Source organism: Phoenix dactylifera, chromosome 8 (assembly GCF_009389715.1).
Source record: "Phoenix dactylifera cultivar Barhee BC4 chromosome 8, palm_55x_up_171113_PBpolish2nd_filt_p, whole genome shotgun sequence".
In the NCBI taxonomy this organism is placed as follows: Eukaryota; Viridiplantae; Streptophyta; class Magnoliopsida; order Arecales; family Arecaceae; genus Phoenix; species Phoenix dactylifera.
The window spans coordinates 24517171-24529686 of record NC_052399.1 but is presented as its reverse complement, the minus strand read 5'-3'; the positions used below and the strand labels follow the sequence as shown (position 1 = coordinate 24529686).

Here is a 12516-nt window from a genome sequence, read left to right as displayed (position 1 = left end):
GAAGTTTCAACAGATGAACTGCATTCTCATTTTAAGAAAAAGATATAAAAAATCAACTTAAAATATCAGACGAAATTTGACAACAAAATGAAATCTGAGGCACAAACAAGAAATTCATAGTTATCAATTCAAGTGCAAAAGTAAAAAAAAGAAGTATCGGAATGACACTTTGGGTTTGTATATTTGTTGGAACCAATCAAAGTCTTCCATGCCTAGCTTGACGACGAGATGTGTGCCAAGGAAACAAATGTGCACATGGATTTTAGGAATCACTAAGACCGGATTTTTAGCCTTTACTTCAGCTTTTAATATCCTTACATTTAGCCATTAGCAAGTCATTCAATGAACAGCTGAGATTAGTCCCACAAAATAGATCAGATGAAGTTCCTACTTCCTAGTACAAGAAAAGTAAGTTTTCAACCAAATAAATAGCCATTTTAGTAGCATAGTGAACGTAGTCAAATAGAGGAAATGGATGTCTGAACCAAATAAATAGTCCTTTACTTGCCTCTTCCCTTTCCCTCGTTTCCATCCAGGTGGACACTACAACGCATATTGGTCTTTCTAAATTTTGATTAGTCGGGTAAATTATTGCATATGTTGCTTCAAAACTAAAAAAGTTTTGTAGATTGAAATAAAATTGAAGCTTCTTTTTTTTTTCTTTTCTGAGGCCATCTTGGCTCATCTCAAAATTTCTAACCTACCATAACCTAACTTAGACTGATCCCACAAAACAACTTTATAAACAAAGAAAGAGTCAAATCTATAACCAAGTTCTAGCATTAAGGGGAAAAAGAGAAAATCTAAAAGTTAACCTACAAGTCTAAATATGACAATCTCATACCAGTCCTCGATCATGCACTAAACCAAACACAAAGATCACATATCCAAATGCCAAAGTTAAATATGTGATAACCACAAATCTCCCACTTGAGGATTATAAAGCACAATTTTGAATAGGTAAAAATATTTTGACCAATTTTGACATAAAATATCAACCAGCACTTTTCAGTTCCTCACATCAACTATACCAAAACCAAAACCGACTACCTTAAAGTTCAAAGTTTGATTAAACATTTCAAAATGCCCTTGGAAAATCTGAAGTATATAGAATAAATGTAAAATTTTGAAATATAGGTCACCTAGTTCTATGGTTTCAAATACTAAAGAAGTGAGACGGTATGACTTGTACCATATCATACCATTCCAGAACAAAAACGACACTATGATAGGTTCTAGGATTGCAAAACAACTATACCAATCCTATATCATATGTACTAGTTTGTACCAGAGTGTTTTGATGTATACCGGTGCTACCATATTGGTCGTACCAGTCTACCGATGGTTTTTCAATTTTGCGGTATGTTAGTTTTAGTACGTCCAACAATATCAAGGTCTGTTAAACTGACCCAGACCAACTGTATTGTACCATATAGTGCAATAGCGAGATTTGGTTCGGTATATGAGTCGAATCAGTCTATACCAGCTCGAACTAAGCAAAACCATCCGATACCGCCTAAAAACAGAGCACATATCATACCATACCAACTCAGATGGTATCATGATAAAAGGTGAGAAAAAAGGATGGTACTTGTCCCAATCAGGTACGCACCGTATTGTACGAAAATGGTAAGTATTGATACAATACACTGTACCAAGATTGCAGGCCTTGGTCGATACAAATATCATATCGATACCATACCATTCAAATGAAAAAATAGCACGAAGTTCAATACTGGTATTAAAAACCTTGCCCACTTCCAAATTTGCACGAGATACCAATCACTACCATCCAGCCATAAATTTTTTTAGAAGTTCCTTCTCTTCCTCAATCCTATTCCATTTTAATTTTAAGTTTCATTGTCACCTAAAGATAAATAAAAAGAAACTACCTATGAATGCAATTGACGAGCATCTCATTTGTTCAAGAGTCAAATTAACCTTCTGATGACCAATCTATCTTTTACATTGGTACACGTCTCAAGTCTGCATAAAATACTCTCCCTTTCAAGTAGTCTTAATTTGGTATGTCTTCCTTTATTTCCTTCCCTTTCAAATTTCTTCCTTTTATATTCGCTAACATCCCATCTAGCTGAATGTCCTTTCACGCACGACATCTGCAAGCATGGATTCAAAAACTATAGAACAGGATGGTACAACTAGCACTATACCATCGATGCAAAACTGACATTGGTATAGCTATAGGACACTAAGACTTGTGCCAGCATGTACCAACCTTACCAGCGGGCACTAATAGTACCATATCGACCATATCTATGCATACTATGTTTTTTATTTTTTGAAGTTTCGGTCATGGTTCACTGTACCAGTGCATACCGCCCCGTACTGGGCAATACTGCATTGTACTAGTACCGAACCAAGACTCGGTATAGGAGGCATACGAAGTCTTGGTGTGCCAAACCGACCCCCGTACCAAGCGTATCGATACTGTAATAGCAAGGTCCTGGTACAGAGTTTGACATCAAGACAGTGAACCTTGGTTTCGGTACATACTATTGGTGCCAGAATCATATCAGTCCCATACCGTTCCAATGGAATAATGGTACAAGGTTTGGAACTAGTCTAAACCTTGCTTACAAGCATATATTTTTAGAAGGGAATTTGTTATGCTAAGCAGCAACTAGCCCTCAAATTTTTCTGCCCACTTGCATACAAGATTCCTATTTCTCAAAACTACAATGCCACTGAAGCCTTCTCATGTATCTATGTCAGTTCCAATGTTTGTCACGGCTAAGATAACATCCATTTCTTCCTTCTCAAGTAACCATTATTTTCCACAACATTTTCATGCCATATCCATTACAAGCATTCAAACATTCCGTATGTAGGAAACCCCATTTAAGCAATCAATCAAACTAGCTAGCAATAGCAACACTTGGGTTCAGTTTATGAAAACATAGGGAGCATTGAGTCAACTTCTTTCACAAGCTGGTAAACTGAGACAAAAAAGGAAATAAAAATAATGAGCTTGGACTTTCACATATAGTCAATGATATGCAAACAAAAGACAAGGTAAAGGGGATAATACTCTAAAAGGTTTTATTTTCCTGTTGCGTTTTCTTTAAAGCACACAGGCATCCACCAATTACAAGACTCAAACCATCTTAATTCCATTTGATCAGGCATTTCTCTACCACTAACCCACTTAGCTAGATATAGGAAATCAACAAACTTGAGTCCTAGTCCTCTGTTTGACCAACATTTCATGGTTAGTCATTACATAGTTTGCATTTTACATTTGAGTCCCTCGCACACAGTTAGGCCTCCTTTTAAACACCAGCATGCCTGTTATATACAAAGTCCACGAATTAAAAAAATGCAATCAGAACTGAGGGTAGGGAATAAAATTTCCAGTCAAGAGGGCCTCCAAAGACAGTTGCTTCAATTTTCCATTGGAAATTAGATTTGTTAAAATATGAATTGACATCATGTTGGTTAGGAAAAGAAGAAAAATGAATGACAGCTACAGATAAGGGTATGAGGCTAGTAAAATATGATATTGACCGAAGTTGTAGCTGCACTGATTTTATACCTACTCAAAAGAATGAGAAAAATACTTCAGCATATTAATCCTTTCCATAGATTTCTGAGTTAGTTGATTGATGACTTACATGAAAGTCTAGTTGATTGACACCTTTTCTTAAAATCTTTTAAGCCTCTCTCTGGGACAAACTGCTTGTATGTATACAATGATTGAATTCTTCTAGGAAATTTTCTCAACACGCTTTGGGACTCATGGAGGTGAAGAGGGAAAGAGGGAGGACAACTAAGTGGCAGTGTTAGAGACAAGATGATTCCTAGGGCCACCACAAGCATGAGGTATGTGGGCTAGCAGTGCAGTTCACTTGAAATGGGAACAATAAGAGGACAGGGTATGCTAGATGAGTTGGTTTAAGATTCTGGATCAAAGTTCTCATTAAAAGCTTCACCACAATTTGCAAAGCAGTTATTTCTTTGCCTGAATAAGTATTGAAGAGGACCTCATTCAGCAATTTATAACATATTCCAGAGATATTGTTTAAAGACCTCAAAGCCGATGTTAGAGAATTAATATAACAAATCATAACCAATGTGAAAAATAATTTTATAGTAATTTATATGAAAATTTATGCATTGTCCAGATGCATGGCAGAGGAGAAAAAAGAAAAGTGAAACAAGAGAAAATAAGAGAAACAAAGAAAAGAGAACTTTAAAAATGAGAAGTGAAGAGAAAGTAGCTTTTTTTCTCTCGAAATCTCTTCATTTTGGAGAGATTTAAAATGTGGTTTACCTAGGAGAGAACCCTCTTCTCTCCATTTCTCTTGTCTACCCCCCTTGATTAATGTCCAAATTGCCGACTTTGATTCTCTTCTCTCCTAGCCAAACAGGGGATTTTAACTGTCTTTTCTTTTTCTCTTCTCCCCAAATCCCTCAATCCAACCAGAGTATTAGTCACGTAATTATCAATGTGTACTAAAAACCTGACTTGCCCACTGAAATAAAGTACATGATAACACTTTCCGGATTATCAAATCCAGATTCTCCTATAAAACTTTCAATCTCCAACCATCCAATCATATTCTCAAACAATCAAACTCCTAGAGAACACTTGGGACTTGCAAAGACATTGACCCATGGTCTCAGTAAAAGCTGTGTAGCTGATTTGAATTTAAAGTATTTATATAGAATATGCCTTGCGAAAGCAATACATTAAATCAACAGATGATATGACTATGCTTTGAGCAAGTCACAAATCAATTATAAAATACCCATATATCTAATATATATGTATAGTAAAAGATAATGGTTTCCAACCATGCTTCGTTTCTGACCAACGAAAATATCCACACTTTCTAGTTGTCTTCTCTAATCAATGTTATATACACGTTCTTGCAATCATCAAACATAAAATATTTCACAACTAAGGTAATATGTATGTTGACGAAAGCATACCACGATACGTAAAGCATTAGGGTCATCATCTCTGTCAATAAGAGCTAGAAGTAGAATATCCAATGGAAGTAGCTCATGTGTCCAAATGAAGAATGTCAGATTGGCAATTGCTTTCGATAGAAGATCCTGAACATGACAGATATGACAAAAAGCAAAGCAGAACATGGAAACCAACTCAGAAAAGCAAATACCCAGTCACACAAAGATCAAAACACATTAATTTATTAATAGAAGACCTGAGCAAGATGTCCATGTTGCAGATCGATCTGAATATGCTGAAGAAGGACATCCACCATGGTGTAAATATTAGATGTCACTTCCTCAGGTGAGAATTCCCTCAAGACACGTCCCTGCATTCAAAACTAGTACAATAAGTTTCCCAAAGAACTTCACACAAAGGAAATGGGTAAAGGGATCGGCACGTACAAGATTTGTACTATTGATGCTCTCTGGATGTCCATTCATCAGCATCCAAGCACCAGCACAGAGATACTGGCGATGTTGAGGAAAGCTATGACTGAGGTAGGTCATAACATAAGTAGGGTCAGCTGACAGTGAAAGGAGCTGAGTGCATTGATTGATAACCGTAGTTTCCGCCTGTGTACACAGTACATCATTAATGGCCAGAAACATAAATACATGGCTGATAAAGTATTAGCTCAAAAGGACATTTTTGTACAATCTTCGCCAATTTTTGCTTCATAAGGAATCTACCTTGATTAAAGAAAAGCCCACAATCTAAAGCAAACTTGAAAATTACCATCCCATTACATCTCTTAGAAAAAATTCCCGTTTGAATAGTTTACCTCCTATATTTTATTGACCCCCCCCCCCCACACACACACACCTCACTCACCCCTCTCTCCCCAAAAATTTACTAGTTTTTACTACTTTAGATCCAATTTCAGCCCGTTCTAGAAAAAACTTATTAAACCAACTGAGGAGGCTAATTTTAACATATATTTCTGTATTTGATGTTGTGTTGTGTTAATTTGAGTATATTAGGTGCTATTTTTTATCAATTTTATTTCTCCTAGTTAAGAAAGAGAGAACTTGGTGATCTATCCAACAACTAAAAAGTTTTTACTTATAATTAAACTTAAACTCTTGCAATATCTGGAAAGCATTAGGATGGTCATAATAAATTCAAGAAAATAGATAACCTTCTTTTTCAAAGTTTTGATAGATTTTTGTGAGAAGGGAAGAAAAGAGGGGTTTTCTGGAGTACATCACAACCCCCTCTCCCTGTAGAAAGAGAGCATATGTTCAAGATTCGAGATAGGGTCTTGCATACATCTATGTTGCAAGAATCCACCTAGGCATCTAATGACCTACTTAAGGTCTTATCATCTACGCATAAGCCTAGGCGATCATCAGTCCACTACGCACCGCCAAGAGCATAGGTAACTACTAATCTGCTAAGCTATAAGAATTTGCACGCATTAACTTAATTATTACTGCATGTATGATTACATTGCCTATTGGCTATCTATGTTTTTAGACATTACACTCAAATAACGACCTCTAAGTCATATTAAAATAGTTTTATTTAATCAAGGTTACAGATTATAATTAATAACTTTTTTTTATTAGACAGAAAGAGGGAGACCTACCTACACATAGATTATCCAAGTCCATATTTTGGGAGATAAACTTAACAAGTAAACCTAGAACACTATAAGCAAAAGGGTGCAAGCAAGGTTTTAAATATTGTTTACAAGGCCATCCTGGTTCTACAGTAGAATGAGACACCACACATGGTGACACTTAGGATGGTGGATGCCCTAAACTGTCTCAGTCCATTTTCTGACTCAGCCCATCCCAACAATCAAGATGGTGTCTCATCCCAACTCTCAGGATGGTAGGATGCTCTGCATCCCACCAGCATTTGTAACCTTGGGTGTGACCACTGGGGCAAGCCCCATTTACATAACACTTAACATGTTACATTTAACTATGCATGTAGCGTGACCACTAAAACCCCCTTGCTTTGTGCATATAATAGCAATCCCAAACCAGTTTGCTTGGTTGATAGAACAAAAGAATGACACACCATCCATTATCCAATCTTTGCCCTTCTTTCTTGTCTTCATTCCCTTTTCCATCTCCTTCCTTCTTCCTTCCTTTTTTCCTTTTCCTCCCTGATTCCACCTCTCTCTTTTCCTTCAATCCTTTTTTCATCCTCATCTGCACTATTTTTCTGAATTCTCAGATCATATTTTATATTATCTAACATCCTCACCCTCTTCTTCATCTCCATCTTTTTCTATTTCCTCTCCCTATCTAATTTTCCCATTTCAACTTTTCTTTGTATTGTCTTCTCTCTTCATTATAATCTCTTAGTTGTCTAATCAAAACTAACTGATGCCTTTTATATTTTGAATTTTTTTATTATTATTACTATTGCTTTTTCCAATTCTTTGTCTAGAGTCTAGACTCTAATTTAACATATTGTGATTCTACATCTTACAATTCCAATCTTTAAATGAGGCCACAAACTAACTAATGATTGAAAAAATCAAAAAGGGAAAGCTTATCCCATACCAATTAGAGAAAATGTTGTTCAAGATGATCGTGCATGGTTTAAAAGGGGAAAGCAGAATAAATGCTTATCATGCCAGGTATAGACTTCTAATATGCATAGCGAAGTGATAATTTTAGGTCAACAATTAGTAAATGCTAAATAATGGCATGCATGTAAATGGATTTAATTATAAACAAACTCGTAATGCTTTATGGGTGTTAGGTGAACCAATAGTCATCTTTTGGCATAAAAGCAAAGAATAGTATAACTACAAGACTTGCGACATGTAAAAAAGGCCACACAATTGGAAGATTCCATCACCCCGCCATCCTCGCCTATGAATATGAAGACCTCGATGGCTTTAGCAAGTACTTAGGCATCAGCAACACCTAAGGTGGGTTTATGCCTGATCCTCCACCAGCGACGTACTCATCAAGCTCCCCTTGATCTCCGACACCTCAGTGACATCCTTCCTCAACTACCTCTCCTCTTGGCTCAACGAGAGGGACTCTTCACCTCCATGCTGATGGCTCCATCGCAGCCCACTGCCTCTAGAAGTCTGCCAACAACGATGACGACTAGGTCACCCTCTCCCTCAGCAACTCTTCGCGGCATGTTCACAACCTTGACGACCTAGATTCCCCTCCAGTGCTCGGCCTCGAGATATATCAGATTGGCTTGATGAGAAACAACCTCGCCACGGATGACGGCGGGAGGATCGGGGTCTTCACGACTGATCTCACCATCTTCACGATTGATATGGGTCTTTGATTGGAAATCCTCTAATCACTACTAGCCCTGAAAAGCTTGTGGTTTTGGGCTTTGACGATAAGTACATTAGGATATACTGGTCAAATTTTCTGGTATATTGAGGTGGAGACTAACGCCATCGTGTGAAGTGGCCCTGCTCTGTTGTTCCTCTTGTTTCTTATTAGTATATGGCAGTTTTATATGAAGAAAAGGGACTCTCTGGGGTGGTTTCTGGAGAGTCCTTCAATGCCTCAGGCAAAGCAACAAGTAGTTGGAGAAGATAATCACGTGACTGGCACATGATTTTTCTTCCCTTCGTGCCAAAATGCAAGCCCAATTGTAATTAGAGGGAAGGCCATTTCAAGAATAATAGGGGTAACAAGTTGTCATGTGTCATCACATGACCTAACAGAGATAGACGGCTGAGCCACATTGAAGAAAACTAATTAGAGGTTAAATGAAAACTTTAAAATTTTGAAGTCAATAGTCAATATGTTTCTCGCTCAAACTTGAAGTGGTGTTGCTGTATTTTTACCTTGATTTTGTGTTTCATGCCTAAAGAATGGTGTGACTACATAATGCATATTAAATTAATTAACAACCTAATTAATATAGGAATTACTTTAAAGTTGAGCTTTTAATCGAGAAAAGCAATTAACATTCGAAGATTAATCAAATTTCTATCAAAAAAAGAATGCAGATAGCATGCTAGACCCAAATTATAATACTAATTTTTGAAATGGAACATCTCCTTTAACTTTCAATTAATCGAGTGGTGTGTGTGGACCTCAAGGATAAGAATCACCTTATTTGCATTAGCAACAAAGATAATGAGTAGACTGATCCTAATTATCAACAAATACATAAGTGGCCTCGCTTGCATCCACAACGAGAATATAAGTGGCCTCGAGGGAAAAGTCAGAAAATGTGAAACAATATGAAAATTCAAAGTTTGATGTAAGATGTGTTTTAATTGTTTCTTCCGAGGAACATCGAACTGGTACCATCACTCGTATTGTTCAGCTACCAGTACAATATGGTGCGGGTCTATATTGTGCCATGCCGGAATGTACCGAAATAGGGAGAGAGAGGGGGAGAGAGAGAAGGAGAGGGAGGAAGAGAGAAGAGGGAGGGAGAAGGAGAGGGAGGAATTGAGAAGAGGGAGGGAGGGGGAGGGAGAGAGGGAGAGGGAGGGAGGGAGTTCTGGCGACGAGGGTGGTAACTGTTACTGTGCTCGGCATAGAGCTTAGGGCAAGAAGAGGAGAGGTACAGGGTTTAAAGAGAGAGAGGGGGAGGGAGTGTTAGCAAGGAGGTGGGCGGAGGGTTTCACCTATGGTCGGCAACAAAGCTTAGGATAAGTTGAGGAGAGGAGCCAAGTTAAAGAGAAAGAGAGACGGAGAGACGGAGGGACAGGAAGAGAGAGAGGGAGCATCACCGGTCAGTGTACTTGGGATGGTCGTTAACAGGCGAGGGTGGTGGCAAGATGAGCTCAAGTAAACAGAGGAGTTTCCTCGAACGAAACTTAGGGTTCCCTGTGGAGGGGACGAATACAAGCGAATGTGGCATATGGATAGTCTCAAATATAGAGCATGAATTGTGCTAGTAATAGACCGGTCTGGTTCAGTACACTCCGAACCGACCGGTTCGACAAATCATGGTTTCATCATTCCTCTCTTATTAGAGGATACTAATTTCTGGAGTTTTAATTATCGAAATGTTTCAGTGAACCAATGCCAAAACTTTTGGAAAAACATACGACTAAGATGTAATGTGAATTATCTGAAGTCTATGAAAAATCAAGTGTTTTGATTCCTTCACAATAATTTTGTTTCTATTCTAACTTTTGATTTAATTTTCATGAAACAACACTTAGACTTTTAGTGATGATTGAATTTCCATTTATAATCTAAGAGACGTGTTTTTCAAAGGAAACTTAAGACTCTTGACTACAATAGAAGTTTACTAGCTGTGCGATGTACTCTATTTATTTTACAATCTTCTCAAAATTAGTGGAGAAACATCATAGCGATTTCTCCTTTTAAAATAAGAAGACTAAATGATATAAAGTTGTTTTGGTTGACTGACGACTGAAGAAACATCATCAACATAGCTTTGATGGTATAGGTATTGCATTAGAGGATATGAAAAGTTGTAAATGGATTTCTTTGTTTAACCACTATGGGTATCAATAAAAAATTTAGTAATACATCATCAATTCAGATGATATCTTTTGAGGACTCGGATTTCCAATCATATTTTGATTGAACAGGATAGTCACACCTCGGGATTCGATCAACTTCATAAGGGGTTGTGCCATGAGAAGAGAAAATTCATAAGTTAGGCGTTGTTTTTACCACTCCCATTATTTTTTTAAAAAAAAATCAACAACAAAAAAAGGACATTGAACCAGAAAAGATGTCAAGAATTTACTTTTTTCCTTTTAAAAGATCGCATGTAAAATTTCAGAAAATTTTTGCAATAGAAATTTTTTTCTTCTCGGCTATTTAACACAAAAATAAAAAATATGGTATTGCCACCCCTTCTTCACCACTCCCCCATATTCTCCCCCCCCCCCCCCTCTCTTTCAAAACCTTCACTTGCTACTCCACCACCCACGACCACCACCATCACTACTGCTATCGTGATTGCTACACTGCCACAACCACACCTCCACTGCTTCCATTGTCATGCCCAATACCACAACCATCACCACCAAAATTGTTGCCATTGTTGCTGCCGCCACCATCACAACCATTGTCATCACTTCTAACATTATCACCACCCCTTTGCTGCAACCACCACCATGGCCGCTACTCCCCACCATCATCCTCATCACTGCTTTACCAGGCATTGCTACCACCATGGCCCAACACATTGCCCGCCACCACCACAAATAGCTACGGCCACCCACTACATCCACCACAAACTCGATTGCCACTAGTGCCATACCATCACCTATGCCACAAAACCCATATACCTAAAGCATAATCTTTCTATCTATCTATCTATATACATACGTACATATATATATACACACACACACACACAAAGAGAGAGAGAGAGAGAGAGAGAGAGAGAGAGAGAGAGAGAGATTTAAGAAAGAAAATAATTGTAATTACCAAACATGATTGTATTTTTAAAACATTTTGAACAAAACAAAGACAAATACAAACCATAGTAGAAAATGAAAACAAAAATCTATCCATGATGCCAAAGGCAATATTTATTTATGATGTTCCCATAAGACTTTTCTTTTTAAATTTGCAGAGATAGCTAAGCACCCAAAAGAATCAAAAGATTTGATGCAATACAAATCAAGCATTAAAGGGAAAAAAGACAAACCTGCTGCCATGCTTGGATAGCTTGTCCCCTCTTATCAACTCTACTTATTAGGAAATCACGAATTAATGGAGGAAAATACCGTAGAGTTTTCTCTGACCATGTATGCTGACTGGTTGCCATAATTTGTTCTAGCAAGGGTTGAAGATAAAGCATGTGCTCAACCTCAGCAACTCCACGTGTCTTGATGGTGATAGCAAGGCTAATTATCGTTATCCGATTAAGTGTTTCAGTAAATTCAGTTGGACCCTAAAAAGTTAGTCTTAGTAAGAAAGGATTAACTTAAGCTTTAATCCAACAAAGTCTTAGATATAAAGTTATTTGTTATTAACCTTTAATTCCTTCTTCACCAGGAAAAAATCCCGTATTGAAAGAATCAGATTCATGCATAAGTTTTCAGCCAATCTGAAAAAGCGATGCTCTCCGCGTTTACCCTTTATCATAGAAATTATCTTTGTGACATCATACATTAACGCCTTGCTCTTTCCATGATACCTACAAGGAAAAGTAATCTAAACAAATTCAATGAATGGCATCTTTACTGAATGTAAAAATTAAGAACAAGAAAAAAAATGAAAAAGAGAATGATAGTGAAGTTAGTCAAAATTTCTCTAAGGTTTAGAAGGGACAAATGACAACACCACAAAGGCTGCAGGCGGGACCAGAAGACAACTTTTCTCAAGTGGCAGTGCAAAAACTTTTCTCTAGCATTTAATGTATTTTTAGTTAATGTCTGAAGTATCAGTCCACATCATATTATGTTGCACAATATGTAATATGCAAGTAAGGAGTTAGCACAACATATGAGGCATGCCATTGTATACCTGAAGTATCAAACCCCAACGCATAGTACTGACCTGTGGCATAGCATCAGCATGCTACTCTAATAAAATAATGAACCAACACAACAGATGGCAGTGCATATTATGGTCAGCCTGTTTCTTTTTTCT

At 37.4% G+C, this 12516-nt stretch overlaps 1 protein-coding gene across 1 annotated transcript in view; it reads right to left on the bottom strand.

Moving 5' to 3' along the window:
• Positions 1 to 12516, bottom strand: part of LOC103721130 (mediator of RNA polymerase II transcription subunit 23) — a 67089-nt gene that overhangs the window by 12553 nt on the left and 42020 nt on the right. Inside the window, exons 11-15 of the mRNA XM_039129345.1 lie at positions 11899 to 12061; positions 11570 to 11815; positions 5380 to 5550; positions 5190 to 5303; positions 4954 to 5079 (exon numbers count right to left, since the gene is read on the bottom strand). Of these exons, the coding sequence (XP_038985273.1) occupies positions 4954 to 5079; positions 5190 to 5303; positions 5380 to 5550; positions 11570 to 11815; positions 11899 to 12061 (820 nt within the window). The remainder of the gene's footprint in view (positions 1 to 4953; positions 5080 to 5189; positions 5304 to 5379; positions 5551 to 11569; positions 11816 to 11898; positions 12062 to 12516) is intronic.